At 37.6% G+C, this 21,559-nt stretch overlaps 1 protein-coding gene across 1 annotated transcript in view; it reads right to left on the bottom strand.

The window, feature by feature from the left end:
• The window catches only part of MAP4 (microtubule associated protein 4), a 199,284-nt gene extending 178,693 nt beyond the window's left edge, over positions 1-20,591 (bottom strand). The window contains 1 exon segment of the mRNA XM_064274613.1: positions 11,904-20,591. Coding sequence (XP_064130683.1) covers positions 11,904-11,986 — 83 coding nt within the window. The 5' untranslated portion in view covers positions 11,987-20,591.
• Positions 20,592-21,559: the final 968 nt, after the last annotated feature.

The raw sequence follows: 21,559 nt of genomic DNA, 5'->3' as shown, positions 1-21,559 counted from the left end.
AGGGCTAATTTTTAACATACTCAGAGCTTTCACAAACAAGAAAAATATCAACGAAGTCAATAGTAAAAATGAGTCCAGGACACAAACTCTTCACAGAAACTCAAATAACTAATAAAGATATAAGGTAGTTAGCATTTCTTGTTTTAAAAGAAATACAAATTAAACAATGAAATACTAGCTTTTACTTAGGTAAAAAGATTCCGTTTTCATTTAATACTCTTATATGTTTCTTAAAGTTGCCTTATGCTATCATAAACTTAAAAAAAAAAAAAAACACTAAAGCATGTGTTTAGAAACTGCCTATCAACATTGGTGAAGGTTTTTTAAAAGTGGGTTTAACTGGAAAATTCACTTCAATAAATCACTATACTTTCCCACAAGCAAAAAGTTGTTACAGTATCCACGTATGACATGTCTCATTTTCTCAATAATATTATAAATTTAAAAGAAAAGATGATGACTTTCATCTTTCTTTAATCCCTCATATATCTCCAAACATAATACAGTATAAAAACTGACAGACAGAAGAATGGAAGCATGAGAGGGAGAAGATAAACAGATCTTGGAACCTCATTTTTCAACTCTGAAAAGCATCCCACTTTGAAACCCACACACACATTCTCTGCAAGTGAGACACACACTCCCAGCCAAACTTCAATTTCTTTACAGTGCTACTGAGACTTTTAAAAATAATTTCTATTAAAATACTTACTTTAAAATAAACTATAAAATTAAACTCCTAGGCACGTTCTTTGATGTGACCTTTGATTTGGGCAGGGTAGAGGGATGAGGAGAGGGAACACAGTCAATACAGCTATATGGAGTCTACCACGTCAGATTATTATCAATTATGAAATCACCAAGAAGCATTTTAGTTCAATATACCACAACATATCTTGTCCATTCAACAAACAATGTACCAAATCAGGCTCTGGGCTGGGGTTCACTGCTCTCAGGGACTGCACATCATATTACATATATTGCACTGGACTAGATGGAGTCCTTTAGGTCTCTAAGGTTTCTTGTTCTGTTCATCTCTGCATCCCTAATATAGTCAATGATTTGATATAAATTATAAATCTAGCACGTAAGGTTAATGTAATATCCATCTGCCAACCTAAGAGCTAAAAATGTGATCCTGTAATTAATTATTTATTCTAATTCTCCTCCAGACCATGGTTACTCAACCTCCATACTACCGACATCTTAGACCAGGTAATTCTTTGTTTTGCAGGGCTGTCCAGTGCATTGCAAGGCAGCAGCATTCTTGGCCTCCACCCACTCAATGTCAATACCGTTCCAGTTTTAACAACCAAAAATGTCTCCAGACACTGTCAAATGTCCCTTGAGGGGCAAAATCACACTTTACTCTCACCCCCAATGAAAACCATTACTGGAGAACATCAAAATCACATCATATTACCCAGCAATTCTCCTCCTGAGTACATATTTCAGAGAATTGAAAACATACTTTCACATAAAAGTGTTAACGGTAGCATTATTCGTAATAGCCAAAAAGTAGAAACAATGCAAATGTCCATCAGCATTTGGTATATCCATACAATATTGTATATGCATACAATAAAACAGTATGTGATCATAAAAAGAAATGAAGTACTGATACATACTATAACATGCATGAACCCTGAAAACATCCTGACTCAAAGAAGCCAGTAACAAAAAACCACATATTTTAAGATTCCATTTATATGAAATGTTCATAACAGGTAAATCCATAGAGACAGAAAGTAGATTAATGGCTGTCTAGGACTAGGAAGGCACGAAGGGATTATGGGGTTACAGCTAAGGGGAGCAGGGTTTCTTCTGGGGCTAACTGAAATGTTCTAAAATTGACTGGGCAGTGTAAACAGTAATGCGCTCAGCTATTAACCAAAAGGTTGGAGGCTTCCACCTAGAGTGCCTCAAAAGAAAGGCTTGGCAATATACTTCTGAAAAATCTGCCACTGAAAACCCTATCAGTTCTACTCTAACACACATGGGGTCGCCATGAGTCGGAATCGATTTGAGGGCAACTGATGGTTGGTAAAAATTGGTGTGGTGATGGATGCACAATTCTCTATACCAAAACCCATTGAGTTGTACGCATTAATTAGGTGAACTGTATGGTATGTGAATTATATCTCAATAAAGTTAAAAGAAAAATTCAGATTCTGGACCCCTACCCCAGATCTAATGAATCGAAACCTAAGGCAGAAGGTCAAAACTATTTTTAAACAACCCTTTAGGTAATTCCAATGAAGCTGATCTGGGACATTTAAGGGTTCACTGCCAGATGAGATACAAACCACATGCTGCACAAACTGATCAAGGGGAGACAGAGCTTGCTAAGAATTTCTCAATGGTAACTTCTTGTAAAAGAATATGAAAATTAACAAATTAATAACCTTTTCCTTGTTCTGGATTAAAAAAATTTTTTTATACTATTACTTAAGACTTTTACAAAGGAAAAGGCAAAAAAGTGTAATTAAGTTTTTAAAATAGGATCAGTAACACATCTCAATTTCATGTCTAATTAATGACTTGATGTTAAGCTGAAAGAATAGCTTCTTAAACAAATTATGACATATGTACCTTCATCTTTCAAGAAATAGAACCTAAAACAACTTTGATATTATACAGGGTCACTGTGAGTTGGAACCAACTCAATGGCACCTAACAACGACAACAACACATCTACACTCATTTGTAAAATCTGATTTTATTATAACTGACTTTTATTTGAGTTATACTGCAGCTATCCACATTATACTTAAAAAAAAATGTATTATGCAAAGTGGCAAAAAATGATATTGAGTAATAATTTTCATTAGGCTGGCTACATGAATCTGGACAGCTAATAGTAAAAATCCCAAGCTATGACATCTCAATTTCCCTCTAAATTTGAATATCTGGAAATACACTGCACAGTAAGTAGAAAAAATTGTACTATGGAAAAGATTTTAAGTCATTCTGGTTTATGTTTTACAAATTGCAGCAGAAAACTAATGCTAGGGTTCACTGAAACAAACACTACACACATCTCTTATTTCCTCGAAGAGCGTATAAGAAAGCCATTACTATCTGAAATTTTCTTCTGAGAAGTACAATAACCCCTATTACAATTTTTTTATTCCAATATTATGGAAAATATGAACAAGAATTTTAATCAAAATAGCATTTTGTAAAGCTACATGGACACTTACTTTTTAACTTTAAAATCTAAAAAACTAACCGTGATGGTTAAGGTTGTGTGTCGACCTGGCTGGGCCATGATTCTCAGAGGTTTGGCAGTTACGAAATGATGTAGTTTGGCAGTTACATGATGATGTAGTCATCCTCCATGATGTGATCTGATGTGATCAGCCAATCAGTTGTAAAGGGAGTTTTCAAGGGGGGTTGGGGGAGTGGCCTGTATCATATATTATACACACACACATTCTGGCAAAGCTTGCTTGCTTACTCTGGATCCTGCATCTAGCTTGTCATCATCTGATCTTTGGTTTTCAGGACTTGAGCCAGCAGCCTGCCATATTACCTGCCAATCTTGGGATTCGTCAGCCTCCACTGCCTTGGAGCCAGCAGCCTGCCATCTTACCTGCCGTTCTTGGATTCATCAGCCTCTGTAGCCCATGAGCCAGCACTCTGCCATCCAATCTGCTGATCTGGGTCAGCCCTGCAGCTACATAGTCAGGAGAAGCCTCCAGCCTTACACCTGACCCATGGACTTGGGACTTGCCAGCCTCTACAACCACATGAGCCATTTCCTTGAGATAAATCTCTCTCTTTCTTTCTCTCACTCTTGATACATATATATACACACACACTTCACTGGTTTTGCTTCTCCAGAGAACCCAGCCTAAGACACTACCTAAACACCCAGCTCAGTGTTTCTGAAATTAGTGGCTAAATCTGGTTCATTTTAACTCCCTTCAGTAAAACTGCAATGTCTAAACTCTGAAATTCATGTGAAATAGCATTCTTTTATACTGTATATGAACTCTCTTCCAGGTACTTAATACATATTGATGGACCTCCTGAACTTTCACATTATAATTTAATTGACACCACAAAAAAATAGGGTTATACATACATATTTACTGACAATGAACAATGCTTACAATATATTAAGTGAAAAGTATATAGAGTTCTTGTTTTAGCAGTCAGCCCTCCACATCTGCAGGTTCCATATCCACAAATTCAACCAACTGTGGTATGAAAATATTGGGGGGGGGGTAGTTTGAAAAAGCAAAACCTGAACTTGCCGCACACTGGGCACTACGCTGAATCCATGCAAATGATGCGGTGTATAGGCATACCCTGCCGTAGCCTCCCACCATCTCACAGATCCTCAGTCTCTCCTCAGCACTCGCTGTTTGAGCATTGCTCAACTCACAACTTGTTCCTTCACTACTTGTGTTGAATGCGCCCTGTTTCTGGGAAAAATGGCTCCTAAAAAGCCATGAAGTGGTCAAAGCAATCCCTCAAAGGCTAAGTGTGAGGGGGTTGAGGAGAGTGAGAGGAAAGAATCTAAGGCTATTAAGGGACGGCTGGCTAGCTATGTAAAGGGCTACAGCCTCAGGAACTTCAAGATCACGGGCACATCAGCACTGCATGAAGCCAAAGCAGCATCAGCATTCCCAGAAGAACTCAAAGAACTCAGAGAAGACCAAGTCTTCAGTTTGATGAAACAACTATTTATACAGTATTTACATTATAGTAGGTATTATAAGTAATCTAGAAATGATTTAAAGTATATGGGAGGAACAGCAGCAAAGTACACATTCTTTTCCAACACACATGGAATGTTCTCCAGAAGAGACCACGTCTTAGGCCACAGAGCAACCCTCAACAAAATCCAAAACACTGAGATAACACAAAGCATCTTCTCTAATCACAACACCATTAAGGCAGTACGATGAGTTACATATCCTTAGCACCTAGGTAAAAACCTAGAACATATTAGACAATATTTATTAAATTATATAATCAGTACTTTAAAAGTAAGATGCTTACAAATCTAACAGTTTAGTTTTATTGGCTTTAAACAAAATAACACAAAAATTCAACAGCAAAAAAGTTCTCTTCAAGAAAATTAAGTATCCTGGATTTTTTTTTTTTTTTTCCACAGAGAGAACAGTAACTCACTGCTAGACTATAATGTACTGCAAAGTTCACTTTAGCTGATTTAGTGCTGGCTTGTTAAAAAAGAGAAAGAATAAAAGTCTGCAGGGCTTAAAAGCACTGTGTATGTAATTCGAAAATTAGCATACAGCAGAGATTCTTTAGAAACGAGGAAGCACACACAAATACTATGTATACCCATCCACTTCCACTTCTTTTTGGATCAACGATCTTTTTCTACTGGTTCATTTCATCAGTATGTCTGATTTTAACTAATTCTGGCTGAATGGTGTTAAGTCTTAAACAGGATGTCTTTAAGGTTAACTGCTACAACCGGTGACCATATCTACCATCTAGGAACACAGTCCCTTTTATTTGACAAAAGTGTCATTACTTCAATAACAAGGCAGTCTCTCAATTTACCAAAAAGACCCAAGGGATTCATTAAAGAAAAAATTGTATATAGGGACTTCGGTTGTCACTTTATTTAAAACCAATAAAACTTAACTGTCTCTTCTGACTCAAGTTTCCCTGCATGGATACCTGATCTGAAAATCTAGGTACAGTATTACCTTAAACAGCCTTCATGATTAAATAATGCAATTAAAAGTACTGAGTTAACAGTCAAAACTACATGAACCAAGTTGACAATGATAAAACCAACCTCAGGATATCAACAGTAGAAAAATGACAAGCCATGCTTACTTTGATCCTTTATGGTCTAATCTGGATACATGAAGTCTTATTTCAGAATGCAACTACTCTTTAACATCTCCCCCTTAAACTTCTGGCCTTTATAATCTCAATCATATGGCTTTTAATATACATGAGGTTCAGCAATTGTCAATCTGCAGCAGAACTCTGCAACAAAACAATGAAATTATCAAAAAATACCTGGTTCAGATCTCAACTAGTACAAACTCAGTCACTCAGTCGTTACTCATCAATTTCTTCTGGACTATGATATAACTCAAGGCAGCTCATTATGTTAACTTTTCTAGCCTACTAAAAAGTTTTATCGTTTATGCCCGTGAATGATACAGAACTGCTACAGGATAAAGTCCTAGAGAACCCATCGAAATTATGGAAGAATAAAAGAAACTCTACACACTGGAACAATCTTCATTCTTTATACACTACCATATCATCTCACTACTACCACTACCATACTATACCACACCCTCTGCTATCGAGTTGATTCCGACTCATAGCGACCCTATGGGACAGAGTAGAACTGCCCCATAGAGCTTCCAAGGAGTGCCTGGTGGATTTGAGCTGCCAACCTTTTGGTTAGCAGCCATAGCGCTTAACCACTGCGCCACCAGGGTTCCTACTAATATCATTAACACCTCAAACATACAATGCAGTCTAATTCCTTGCTACTTAAAGTATGGCCTATAGACCAGCAAGACTGGAATCCTGTTGCAGTTTCTCAGAAATGCAAATCTTGAGCCCCACCCTAAATCTTCTGAATCAGAATCTGCATCACAGCAATAGCCCATGTTTTGGGGGGAAAAAAGATTTCATGTTTTATATGTAACACTAAAGCTGGAAGAGAGTCAAGAGTCACACAGGGAAAGCCCAACACAAATCAAGGTCAAGCACACTCCCAACGTTAAGTCTCATAAGGAGACACCCTACCATACCTCTCAAAGTGTACCAGTAACCCATGCCCCAACTTTCTCACAACCCCCGGGGACTAATGAAGAAGTCTGCCTTGGTGTAGAGCAAACCAAAAGAACAAAGAGTTCCTGAGAAATTACGGCCGCAGAATAACCCGTGTGTAGGCTGGCACCCTAAGTTCTCATAACCTGAATCAGCCATGGACCCCCAAGTGGTGAACTTAGTTTGAGGTGCCCTAGAATAATTGGCAAAAACAAACACCAAGGCTGACTTCTCAATAGCAACAATGTGAGCCAGAAAACAATGGAACAATAAATTCAATATGCTGAAAGAAAATAAAAGCAGATATGAAGCTCTTTACATAAAAAAATTTCTTTTACGAATGAGAGCAAAATATACATATGCTCACATATAAGCTTTTGCTGGGGACAAGGTCTTTGCTGTTGGTTAGATTCTCAAAGAGATTTGTAACCAAATAAAGTTGAGAAACCACTTATTTACAAAGATCTTGAAAGTCATTCACTCTACCAACCTCAGTTTCTCTAGAACACCAGGCAGGCTCTGCTTCAGCATGAGCAGTCACAAGAAAGTCGCTATCTTATAAGGAGGTTTCATCCATTTTTTCTTTAGCTTCTGCTTGATGGTTCTTGTTCTACCAACCAACAAAAAACTGTCTAATTTCTCTTCCACTTGCCAGACTTTGATATATCTGAAAAGGTTGTCCTCCACTATTTCTTCTCCATACGAAAGATCTGTAATTCTTTAAATCATGCCTCAAATCATTTGATTTCCATTCCCATTACCAGCCAGGCTGTTTTCTTCTGGATAGGCTTTAGATTATCCATGTCTCTAAAAACGTGGCTCCTAGAAATGAACATAATACTTAACAAAGTATGGTGTATTATGCTCCCGTCTAAGGGCCCTTGTATTTTTAATCCTAAGAATTTATAATTTTTAGGCTTCAGACTGTCTGAAAAATGCCATCTCCTCATTACTGTCTCAAGATTAACAGAGAAGCATTTGGAAGTATTATGTAAAAAGAATATTTAAATGATAAATATACAGGGTTACTATGAGTTGGAACTGACTCAACGGCAATGGGTTTGGTTTGGTTTTATACTAATTAAAAATCAATTAAAAAGAACTGAATCCTTGGTTCTTGTGAGTCAATTCAACAAAGCACCCTAAGCTTCTTAAGGCATTCATTTAAACCCACTGAGTCCTTCAGATCTCTGCACAATTTATATAGCATTTATATAGTCTGTATCATGACACTTATTAAAAGAATCTGTGTCATTTCTTCAGTATTACAACTTACTTCTGAAAAATCACCTGCAGCACTTATACACTACGATGCACCTTGAAGATATAAAACCTGTTGTTGTTAGTTGCTATCGAGTCGATTCTAACTCATGTTGACCCCAGGTATGCAGAGTAAAACTGCTCTATAGAGATTTCAAGGCTGGGAACTTTAGGAAGCAGACTGCCAGGCCTGTCTCTGGAGGTACCTCTGGGTGAGTTCGAACTGCCAACCTTTCAGCTAGTAGCCAAGCGCTTAACCACTTGTGCCACTACCTGTATTAAATTGAACATAGTAGAAAAGAATGCTAGAGATTAAAGTTCAAACCCTGACTCAGGTATAAACTTGGGATGTGATCTCAGGGAAGATAGAATTATTCTAGCCCTCAAAATGGTTCCCTGAGTCCATGAATTTGTTTCATAACCAATGTACCAGGATCCGATTCACTCAATCATCTGTTAGTAAAATAAACCCGACCTCTAAAAAATCTAATCTTCAAGAACAAACTAACAACAATTGGTCTCTATTCATCTGGAGCAACAGAGGAAAAAGAAGAGTCAGGAATACGAGAAGGATACGGAATGTGTGGCTAATTGCCTCCATGAGCAACTGCCTCCTTTGCCATGAGACCAGAAGAAGTGGATGTGCCTGGCTACCACTACTGAACATTTTGAGCAAAGATTTCATAGACGAATTCTGATCAAAAGATGGAATACACAGGACAGAATTTCGAGTTCTCATAGATTCCAGATTTTCTGGAGCCATGGAAGGTAGATGAACCCCTGAAAGTATTGCCCTGAGATAATCTTTAAACCTTAAACCAAAAATATCCCATGAAGTCATTTTAAAATCAAACAGTTGAGCTTAACGAGTAAAAAATGTTTGCCCTGAGCATTATGCTCTTTTAAGATCTATATGGGGTCAAACTGACAACAGCAACTTGAAAGACAGGATAGGAACCTTAGGGGGAAGTGAATTTATATTAATAAAGGAGGAAAAACTTAGAAAAGGTGAGAATGGTTGCACAATTTGAAGAATGTAATCAGTGCACATGTAGGAAATATTGAATTGGTGTATGTTTCGCTGTATATATTCTCAAGAATAGCAAAATAAATTTAGGGGAAAAAAAGGGGAAAGTGTGTATGTATTCTAATGAAACTTACAGGGAATGCAATTTCCTTTGAAAACACTAATACACCACCAATTCCATATACACAAAAATTATTCTTCGATTTGGATCAATAGGCAATATCTTATTACATTTTAAAGGGTACCTATCCCAATTTCGGAAACCCTGGTGGTATAGTGGCTAAGCGCTACGGCTGCTAACCAAAAGGTCGGCAGTTTGAATCCACCAGGTGCTCCTTGGAAACTCTATGAGGCAGTTCTACTTTGTCCTATAGGGTCACTATGAGTCAGAGTCGACTTGACAGCATCAGGATTGGTTTCAGTTTTTTTTATCCCAGTTTCGTATCTCTTAACTTTCACAACAACCCGGTAAAGTAGGCATTACCAGCACTCTCATTTTATAAATAAGGAAACAGATTCAGATTTGCTTCAGATTTCACAGCTATTTTGTGGTAGAACTGGGACCTGTACACTGGTCTTCTGACACCAGTCTAGTGCTATTACTGCCATACTGTACTTGTCTACCACCGCTAATTGCAAAGTCTGTTAATTTGGGCACATCTATCTCAGACTCTCAGACCAACTTCATTGCTGAAAAGCATCCCTGCCCCTGACTGCTGAGCTAAGCCAGCTGGTTTGCCTCTAAGGTGTCTCAACAAGTCTCAGCTATACTGAGCAAATAAAGTTGTTCAGACTATCCTTCAAACATTTCTTTGCCCCTATTATTAACGTTAACCCATTTCAGCTTGCTAAAGAACAACTGCCTGGGTAGCCTGTTGACATTCACTCTCAACATATACCCACCCCAAGAGAACCACGCTACAATGAATACTGGTCAGTACCAGGCAACCGGCTATCATCAGAGAACTTCATTCTTGATTCAGTCCTACTTTTTATTAGGTATGTGACTATGCAATACTGAAGTCACTATTTAAGAAAATCAAATGTGATTAAAACAGTGAGATTATTCCAATTTCACCTATTAAATTATCAATTTTTTTTTTTTTTTTTAAATAATTCTCACTGCTAACAAGGGTGTGTTGAGCTGGGCTCTGGTGGGAATATACAACCTTCCAGAAAGCAACTTTTTTTTTTTTAAAACGTATCAAAAACCTTAAATTTATACATCTTCTCATCCAGTAATTATATTTTTTAAAATCTTTTTCTTTTATCATAGTAAGTCAGAACCAACCCAACTGCAACTAACAACAGCAACATCATAATGTGGAGAAACTGGTACCATCATACATGGTGCAGTCACTTTGGAAAATAGTCTGGCATTTCCTCAAAAGGAGAGCGACCATGTTGCTACTGTTGTGTCCGTTAAGTATATACCATCTCGTGGGGAGCTCATATGTTACAGAGCAGAACTGTTGTGTAGGGTTTTCTTAGCTACAGTGTTAACGGAAGCAGATCAACAAGACTATCTTCCACAGTACCACTGGGTGGGTTCAAACTGCCAACCTTTAGGTTAGCAGTCAAACGCAAACCATTTAAGCCATCTAGGGACTTGAGAGTTACCACAAGGGCCCAATAATTCCACTCCTAGGTATATATACCCAAGGGAAATGACAACTTATAACCACATAAAAACTTGTACATGAATGTTTACAGCAGCATTATTCATAATAGAAAGTAGTAACAACCAAAATGCCCATCAACTGATGAATATACAAACACAATGTGATCTATCCATATACTAGATTATATTCAGCCATAAAAACAAATGCAGTATTGATAAATGGTACGACATGGATGACCCTTGAAAACATTATGCTAAGTGAAAGAAATGAGACACAAAAAGCCAAATATTATATAATTCTATTTATACAAAATGTCCAGAATAGGCAAATTCATAGAGAAAGAGATTTAGCGGTTGCCAGGGGCCAGGGGGACAGGGAATGACTATTAATGGGTACAGAGTGTCTTTTGGAGTAATGAAAATGTTCAAAAATTAGATAGTGGTGATGGTTGCACAATTTTGTGAAAATGCTAAAAAGGAGTGAATTTTATGGTATGTAAATTATATCTCAATAAACCTTTATTCAAAAAAAGAATCTATCATAATGAAAATCTGAAATATAAAGTCTAACGTATAAATAGCCAAAAATGAAAAACAACCTTTTTCATAAAACAGGGAAAGACTAAGTAAATCAAAACCTATTTAATGCAATGTTATGGAGCCATTAAAGATTATCTTTACAAATAGCTTTCAACAACATGTGAAATTATGCTGTCTTAAATTTTTAAAAAGCAATACAGAAAATTATTAGCATGAACATCTAAGTAAAAATGTACACACACAGAACAGACGAAAAAGACTAAAAGGAAATAATGCCAAATTGTGAACATGGTTATCTCTTGGATGTAAGTTCTCAAGTATTTTTGTCTTGATACTTTCCTACATTTTCCATTTTCTTCAATAGACAAGTATTTCTTTTACAATAAAAGATAATTTAGAAAAGACGCACATGTGATCTTTAAGGAAAACAGATGTAGCATTTCTAATCTCACGTTCGCTATCACTTTTTACAGTCCCTGGGTATAAATGGTTAATGCACTCGGCTTCTAAGAAAAAGGTTGACGGTTTGAGTCCACCCAGTGGCAGCTCAAAAGAAAGGCCTGGCGATCTACTTCCAAAAAATCAGCCACTGAAAGAAAATCTTAGGGAGCACAGTTGTACTCTAACACACATGGGATTGCCATGAGTCAGCATCGATTCAACACCAACCTGTTAGTACGTCTGGAGATTGCTACTGTACAGATCAGCACCCTCTGTCTCAAAGGATTCCAGATGAAGCTGGACTGCTTCATCTGTTTTGTTTTTTTCTTCCCTCAGTCTGGGTATCACAACTGAAACATAAGAGAGCACAGCAACGTTCTTCAAGTCTACGTTGCCAAAAAGTCTGAAATTGGTAGAAATCAGTCTTCATCAGACCCAAAATGCTGTAACAGATTGATATTAATACTGTAAAAGAGCTGCCTATCTCATTATTCACATGCTTAAATGAACATTCTCTATGAACTCCAGGACATTTAATGATTTCCTAAGAATGGAAAGTAATAATTAGGAAGAAAACCAAACCAAAGCCAACGCCATCAAGTCGAGTCCAACTCATAGCAACTCTACAGGACAGAGTAAAACTGCCCCATAGAGTTTCCAAGGAGCGGCTGAAGGATTCGAACTGTCACCCTTTGGTTGCCAACCAAACTCTGAACCACTGTGCCACCAGGGCTCCACATTAGCCATTAAACCCGTTGCTGTCGAGTCAATTCCAACTCATAGCGACCCTATAAAGAAAACTGCCCCATCGGGCTTCCAAGGAACTAGCAGCCCTATAGGATAGAGCAGAACTGCCCCATGGGGTTTCCAAGGAGCAGCTGGTGGATTCGAACTGCCAACTTTTTGGTTAGCAGTTGAGCTCTTAACCACTGCGCCACCAGGGAGACATCCTGCAAAAAAAAAAAAAAATTAAATTTCTAGCTCTACCGGTTTACAAAAAATATATGGGGAGCAAGAAACATGTTACATACCATCACAGAGAGGCAAGCAGCAAAATCCAGCATATGAAAAGCTTTACAGGACAAATGACCCAGTTTTTTCAATACGTGAATTGCAAGGAAAAAGAGAGCAGGAGATTCTGTTAAAAGAGACTTAAGAAACATATCAACCAAATGAAGACCTTGTTAGGATCCCCTTTATGGACCAGTTGTAAAAAACATTTATGAGATGAGGAAAATTTGAACATTAACAGAGAATTTGTCAAATTTTGAGGTTCTTCACTAGTACTGTGATTATATTTAAAAGATAAATCCTATCTTTCAGTGATACATCCTGAAATATTAACCAATGAACTGGTATCTTGGATTTGTTTCAAAATAATAAAGTCAAGAAAGGTAAGGAAGTAGGTAGAAACAGAGATGAATGAAAATTGGCCATGGATTAATAATGATTGAAGAGAAGTGTTGGGAACTTGGGAAGGCACTGCTTAATATTAATCTCTCAACTTCTGTAATGCATTTCAAATTTTCTAAAACAGAAGAACAAGGGACATAAGAATTAATACTATGAAATCAAATTCACAATGATAGGCCAACGCAACTACAGAAGTTTGAGAAATTTGGACTTCAAATAATGACCTGCGGTGTTTCCCTATGAGCAGGCAAAGTTAGGTATGGGAACTACCTGATTATATCTTTCGGTTTAATTAAATAGGATAGACTGAATAATACAGGTCTATCTCATACCTTATATTTATCTACTGGTGCTGAGAAATGGATTAGAGAAGACTCAATTATCTTTGATTTGCTCAACCACATAGCCATGCAGCCTGTAGCTACTTCCAGAAGTTTCTACTTTGACCTAGCCACCATAGTTGCCTGGACTGCTGATGGAACTGAATTCTTTATAATACGTAGTATTTTTCATGGGCAGCTCCTGTCCAGAGGTAAAATGAGAAGGCACAAGGGGACGGGAGCTGGTTGAATGGACATGGGAAATACAGGATAGAAAGGAGGAGTTTGCTGTCCCATTATAGGGAGAGCAACTAGGGTCACATAATAATGTGTGTGTAAGTTTTTGTATGAGAAGCTAACTTGAACTGGAAACTTTTGCTTGAAGCACAATAAAAAAATTTAAAAAGCTAAATCCTTACTTCCATTGTTGGAAGCCAACAGATAATATCTACAATTGAAGAAAATAAGAAACAGCAGCAGAATAAACATATTATTTAGGAATACGGAACTAAATGCCAGAAAAAAATAGTTAACAGAGTTACAAAATTGTTGCCTCATCTAGGTGTCCACTATCAGAGTGAAGCTAAGTAAAATGGGGTGGCGGCACCCCCAGGACACTGCGCAGCAGTTGGAATGAACAAGATGTACACGCAGTACCATGGGGAGGTAGGAAAAAAATACGTAGCATTTTTCAGAGATTCTCACACTTTACCTGTATTATTCACCACCTCCTTTAGAATGGCCAAACTATTACAGAGAATCTGTTCTTTATGAAATCATTTCAAATCCCTGATTAAAAGGAAACTGTGAATTCTCTAGTCTTCTCCTCTTTAAAGAACTGGATGTTATGAAATCATTTCAAATCCCTGATTAAAAGGAAACTGTGAATTCTCTAGTCTTCTCCTCTTTAAAGAACTGGATGCTTTCAAAAAGTATTTTTCATATATGGTAATTACAGGCAGGCAGAAAATGACAAAAGAACAGGTCAGATCCTGCCCTTCGAAAGCAAATGTTACTCTCACCTCTCTATGATTTAGTAGCTAAGAGGAAAAAGAAAATGAGTGCAGCTTGCATTTACCCAAGAAAAAATTTGAGTACAGAATTAACAAAATTAGCCAATCACAATACCACAAGTACTCCTAGGTTCATGAAAGAACTATTTTGTGAACATAAACAGAACACATTTCCTTAGAAAAATAAAATACAAAATCAGCTTAAGGTTCCTGTTCTAACACACAGACGTTTTATGATTAGTATTCTAAGTTGCAGATACATAGGATAATTAGGGGTAAGGGATACAGAGAGGCAGGGACAGGAGTGAGAATAATTGCCTTTCCTGGATCCAGGAAACATTTTATACTTAAAATACTTCTGCATTTCCCTTCTGTGCCATTTTCCAAGACATTAGTGGCATTATGCTACACTAAACTCCACTACAATGGCACCTTTAACCCAGTATTAATTGAGCGTACGTTTATTTGGCAGTAAGGAAAGAAAAACGAACTACGAAATTCAGTCCTCACTTCAACAGGGCCTCAATACAGTGGAAAAACATGTATAAATCAGTAATTAAAAAAAAAGTGAAAATCCTATGAAATTCACAAAAAAATTATTACAGCTAATAAGCAAGTGTTTAAAAGGTTGTAGGGTACCAGATCAATATATAAAAAGCAGTTGTATTTCTATACACTAGCAATCAAAACATGAAAATTAAGAAAACAATTTCATCTACAATAGTAGCAGAAAGAATAAAATGCTTGGAAATAAATTTAACCAAAGAAGTGTATGACTTGTACACTAAAAACTACAAAACACTGTTGGAAAATATTAAAGACCTACATCCCATCTTCACAGATTTGTGGTTGTTGTTAGGTGCCATCAAGTCAGTTCCGACTCATTGTGACCCTATGTACAACAGAATGAAACACTACCCAGTCCTGTGCCATCCTCACAATCGTTGTAATGCTTGGATTGGGAGACAGTATTGTTAAGATGCCAATATTCCTCAAATTGATCTACAGATTCAATGCAATTCCTACCAAAATTCCAACTACTTTTTCTGCAAAAATTGACAATCTCATCCAAAAAATTCATATGGACATATAGGACCTAGATAGTCAAAACAATTAAAAAGAATGAAGTTGAAGAACTCACAATTTCCCATTTCAAAACTCACTATAGAGCTACAGTAATCAAAACAGTGTGGTGCTGGCATGAGGACAGACATGTAGATCAGTGGAATAGAAAGCCCAGAAACAAACCCATACATCTATGGTCAACTGATGTTATAGACTGAATTGTGTCCCCCCCAAAATATGTATTGGAATCCTAACCCCCTATTACTGTGGATGTAATCCTGTTTGGGAATCAGGTTATTTGTTATGTTGATGAGGCCATACCCAAGTAGAATGTGTCCTAAACCTAATCACTTCTGAATTAGAAAACAGGCAGATTAGACATAGAGGCAGGTACACAATGGGAACACAGATGCCATGTGAGGATCACCAAGAACCAGGGAATGCCAGGGTTACCAACAAAGAAGGAATCAACACAGCCAAGACTCTGATTTGGACTTTTAGCCCCCAGAATTGTGAAAAAATAAATTTACCTTCTTTAAAGCCACCCATTTGTGGTATTTGTTTTACAGCAGCACTAGCTAATTAAGACAACGGATTTCCAACACGGGTGCCAAGACGAGTCAAGAGAAAAATAGTCTCTTCGATAAATGGTGCTGGGACAACTGGATATCCACATGCAAAAAAAAATTAATGTGGACTCCTACTTCACACCATATACAAAACTTAACTCAAAAAGGATCAAGGACCTAAATGTAACAGCTAAAACTATAAAACTCTTAGGAAAAAACTTGGGCATAAATCTTCGTAATACTGGATTAGACAATGGCTTCTTAGAAATGACAGCTAATCCACAGGCAACCAAGGAAAAAGTAGATAAATTGGACGTCATCAAAAGTAAAGACTTGTTTCAAAGGACACTATCAAGAAAGTGAAAAGATAAGCTACAGATGGGAGAAAATATCTGCAAGTCACATATAGGATAAGAAACTTGTATCTATAATATATAAAATACTCTTACAACTCAATAATAAAAAGACAAACGACCTAATTTTAAAATGGGCAAAGGATCTGAATAGGTATTTCTCCAAAGAAGATACATACAAATGGCCAAGAAGCACATTAGTCATCAGGGAAATGCAAATCAAAACCACAATAAAATACCACTTCATACCAACTTAAAAAAAAAAAAACCTGTTGCCGCCAAGTTGATTCTGACTCAGGGTAACCCTAGAGGACAGAGTACAACGGCCCCATAAGGAGGGTTTCCAAGGAGCGGCTGGTGGATTCAAACTGCTGACCTTTTGGTTAGCAGCCAAGCTCTTAACCACTGCGCAACCACGACTCCATCATACCCACTAGGATGATTTTAATCAAAAAGACAGATAATAGCAAGTGTTGACTAGAACTGAAATTGGAACCCTCATATACTGCCTATGGAGCCCTGGTGGCACAGTGGTTAAGCATTCAGATGCTAACCAAAAGGCTGGCAGTTTGAATCCAACAGATGCTCCTTGGAAACCCTCTGGGACGGTTCTACTCCATCCTGTAAGGTCGCTATGAGTCTGAATCGACTCAACAGCAACAGGTATATACTGCTTCAAGGGAACGTAAAATGATGCAGCCACTTTGAAAAACCGTATGGCAGTTCCTCAAAAAAGTTAAACGCAGAGTTACCATATGACCCAGCAACTGCATTCTTTTCCCTGGAAATTATCGAACAATATCAATACCACACAGAAGTAAAACTGTGCCGAAGATAATTCAAAACAGTTGCAGCAGTACATCAACAGAGAACTGCCAGAAATTCAAGCCGGATTCAGAAAAGGATGTGGAACGAGGGATACCACTGCTGATGTCAGAGGGATCTTGGCTAAAAGCAGAGAATACCAGAAAGATGTTTACCTGTGTTTTATCGACTATGCAAAGACATTCAACTGTGTGGATCACAATAAATTATGGATAATGTTGCAGAGAACTGGAATTCCAAAACACTTAATTGTGCCCAGCAGAACCTGTACATAGACCCAAAGGCAGCCATTTGAACAGAACAAGGGGATACTGTGTAGTTTAAAATCAGGAAAGGTGTGCGTAATGGTTTTATCCTTTCACCATACTTATTCAATATGTATGCTGAGCGAATAAACCAAGAAACTGGACTATATGAAGAATACGGCATTAGGATTGGAGGAAGATTCATTAACCTGCAGTATACAGATGACACAACCTTGCTTGCTAAAAGCTAAGCGGACTTGAAGCACTTAGTGATGAAGATCAAAGGCTACACCCTTCAGTGTGGACTACACCTCAACATAAAGAAAACAAAAATCCTCACAACTGGACCAATAAGCAACATCATAATAAACAGAGAAAATACTGAAGTTGTCAAGGATTTCATTTTATAAATAAATAAAGTAGCCACTATAATGACCACTCATAAGTCAGAAACTACCTGTACTTTATCATTAAAAAAAAAAATTATATAATCTAACTTTAACCAACCATTAAAAAAAAAAAAATCTAACTATGCCTCATGCTTCAGTGTTTTAAGATGTAAAATATTTTCATCACAATTTTGTACTCAAACTATAGCAGAAAATCAGAACCAAGATCTCTTTGGGAAATACCTCCTAAAGTAACAACAATTCAGAAGTAAGGAAAAAATATTTACAAAAAACCCAAAGCATGGAGTTTTGTCTCTAAGTATATATTACTAGGATCTAATCTTGGAACTCCCTACCTGAGTATTAAACCACTGAAGTAAAAAATATAGAAAGAATATATCTTAGTTATCTAGTGTTACTATAGGAGAAACACCACAAGTGGGTGGCTTAGCAAACAAAAATTTATTTTCTCACAGTTTAGGACGCTAGAAGTCCCAATTCAGGGTGCTCGGTCTAGGGGAAGGCTTTCTCTCTCTGTTGGCCCTGGAAGAAGGTCCTTGTCTCTTTGAGCTTTGCTGCTCCTGGGCATCTTCATGTGACTTGGCATCTCTCTTCCCCTCTCTGCTTGCTTGTCCTAATCTGCTCTTTTTATATCTTGTAAGAGATTGACTCAAAGCACACCCTACACTACACTAATCCTGCCTCAGAGACAACCCATTCCCAAATGGGATTATAACCACAGGCATAGTGATTAGGATTTAGAATGCATTATTCTTTGCGGGGACACAATTAGATTCATAACAAGCATCAAAGTTACAGAAGTAGGAAGGATAACAAAGGCACAATAGGGTAATGGAATCAGGATTCAAATGTCTACTTTGGAACAATGAACAGAAATTAGCAAAGAAAATAGGGGCTAGGTTCAGAAAACTAATCAACCGAGGATGAAGACCTGGTTTACTAGCAATTTTGGAGAAAAAGACCGAGATGACTTCACTACAACTATAAACTAACATTGAGAAGTGGATATTAAAAGGGGAAAAAAAAAAACACAACCTTATTCTAAAGCAGCACCAATAGAAACTAAACAGTAAGCTTGCCAAGGGCAGGGATCATGTTGAATTCCTTAATCACTTCATTTCCAGAGCATAATACAGTGTAGAGAACCCTGGTGGTGTAGTGGTTAAGAGCTATAGCTGCTAACCAAAAGGTCAGCGGTTCAAATCCAGCAGGCGCTCCTTGGAAACCCTATGGGGCAGCTCTACTCTGTTCTATAGGGTCACTATGAGTCAGAATTGACTCGACGGCAATGGGTTTGTTTTTTTTTAATACAGGCTCTGGATCAGACTGTATCTTGAAATGTTTATTCAATTTTAGATGCCCAACTGACCAACTGTATCACATCCACGGGACGATGTCCAAGCTAGGAAAAGGTTTCGAAAGCATATTTCATGGGGGGGTGGCAAAGAAACTGTTTAGTCTAGGAAAGAAAAGACTTAAATGGGACATAATAACTGTCATTGAACAGCTATAAAGTGGAGACTGGAGCTACAGGGGATAACCACAGATAACAAAACTAGAACAACTAATAGAAGCTGCAGGAAGGCAGCTCTGAGATCACTGTCAAGGAAGTGTTTCTAAAGGGACAAATTTGCAAACCCGGAATGGGTAGCTGCCCAGCTGTGAAATCCCTATCTTGGGGAATACTTGAGCAGGGTTGGAGGAATCACTTGTATCCTGCGAAAAACTGGACTAGATTATCTTTGAAAAACTCAACTAGATTACGTTTAACATCTCTTCCAACTGTATGCTTCTACAAGTAGGAAGAAACCAGAAAAGGAATTTTTCTTGTTCTCAATACTGCTGAAGGTAAAAAACAGCTAAAAACTGGGAACATTTCAATTTAAAAAAAAAAAAGCAATCCCACCAAGAAGGGAAGAAGGCTAACTTGTAGGTCAAGATACCTGATAATGAAAAGAGAACTATCCTAGAGATGGAGCACAGCACTGAGAGTAAGAACAGGTCATCAATTCCAGCTACAGTCACTCACTTCCTGTTTGACCAGTAGCAAATGATTTCACCTTTCCACTTGGGCTGAAAAATAGTCATTTAAAATGCCAATCTTAGAGGAGTACAATTTAAATTAATTAACAACTGCAAAATGCTTTGGAAGTTTGCTCGATGTAACAATTAAAATTACCTTTTCCTACTTTATACATATATTAGCGTTGAACAAATAAGTAAATCTATAATAAGAGCCAAGTCTGTCACTGTCAGAAAGATATTACAAATAATCAAGGAAGGGAATGCTAGAATGGAACCTTTGGTGCTGGATTAAAGTCAGAAATAGCACTATGAACTCATATTTATATTTACAGACAGATACAGAAATAAACAGGTATGTCCATATACATGGGTCAGTATACATACATATGTTTCCCAGCTCTGTCCCCTGAGAGGAGCCCTGGTGGTGCAGTGGTTAAGAGCTAAGCTGCTAACCACAAGGTCAGCAGTTTGAATCTACCAGCTGCTCCTTGGAAACCCTGTGGGGCAGTTCTACTCTGTCCTATAGGGTCCTATGAGTTAGAGTCGAATTGACAGCAACGGGTTTCGGTCCCAGCTCATTTAGAAACCTAGTCTTGGTTACTAAATTATTTTCTCCAATAAAAGGAACCAGTGCTCCTTGAAGAGATGGCTATTTCTAGGGTTCGGACAGGGAAGACAGAGACTGAACCATCTTATAATGCCCTGGAGTAAGAAAGGCCTCAAAAAAAAGGGGTGGGGGGGTGGGAGCCATGTCAAAAGGATATAAGAGCCAACCTAAAAGAACGCCCAATGGCTAAAGCTGAAACAATTTAAGAAATATAGCATTGGACTGTAATGCAAAGGAAAAAAAAATCTGAGTCCATAGTGATATAAATAAATTATTAAAAAAATAAATGGGAAGGCGGGGTAACAAATCTTCCTTATGGAAGAATTCTAAATTATAAAAGTAGAAGGAATAATAAGTCCTGAGGGCAAAATGCGTTGATAAATGCTAAAATTAGATGAAGCTTTAAGGAGAAACTGGATATTTGCACAGCCTCAAAGTATCTCCCCCAAAATATTCATTAATTACTGTGGTGGTCTTAAAAAATGTCCACGAATTCTTTGATACTCTTCCCTCCAGTAGGTAGAGCTTAATTCCCTTGCCCTTGTGTGTAGGCTTGTCTTGCTGACTGGTTTTCTAACAGCTAACATAGTAAGGAAAAGGAAAAATAATCACTTTACAGTGGAGAAAACAGGCAGACACCACCTTGATCAAATTAATCAAAGTTAATATTGGTAATGAGTCATGTTGTTATCAGGTACTCTGATACATGACCAGAAAGAAGGGCATACCATCTCTATGGTACTCTTCCCCAAAATCCATAACCTCAGGCTAATCATGAGAAAAGGTCTGACAAACCCAAATTGAGGGACATTACTACAAACACCTGTCCATTACTCTTCAAAAATGTTAAGGAGAGAAGGGCAAGGAGAAACTGAGAAACTGTTACAGACTGAAGGAAACTAAGGAGACATGACATCTAAATGCAATGTGGTGTGTCCTGGATTGGATCCTGGAATAGAAAAAAAGGACACCAGTGGAACAACTGGGGAAATCAGGAGAAAGTCTATAATTTAGTTAACAGCACTGTCCTAATGTTGAT

Source organism: Loxodonta africana, chromosome 22 (assembly GCF_030014295.1).
Source record: "Loxodonta africana isolate mLoxAfr1 chromosome 22, mLoxAfr1.hap2, whole genome shotgun sequence".
Classification (NCBI taxonomy): domain Eukaryota; kingdom Metazoa; phylum Chordata; class Mammalia; order Proboscidea; family Elephantidae; genus Loxodonta; species Loxodonta africana.
Note: the sequence above shows the minus strand (reverse complement) of the source record. Positions and strands in the feature narration are given on the sequence as shown.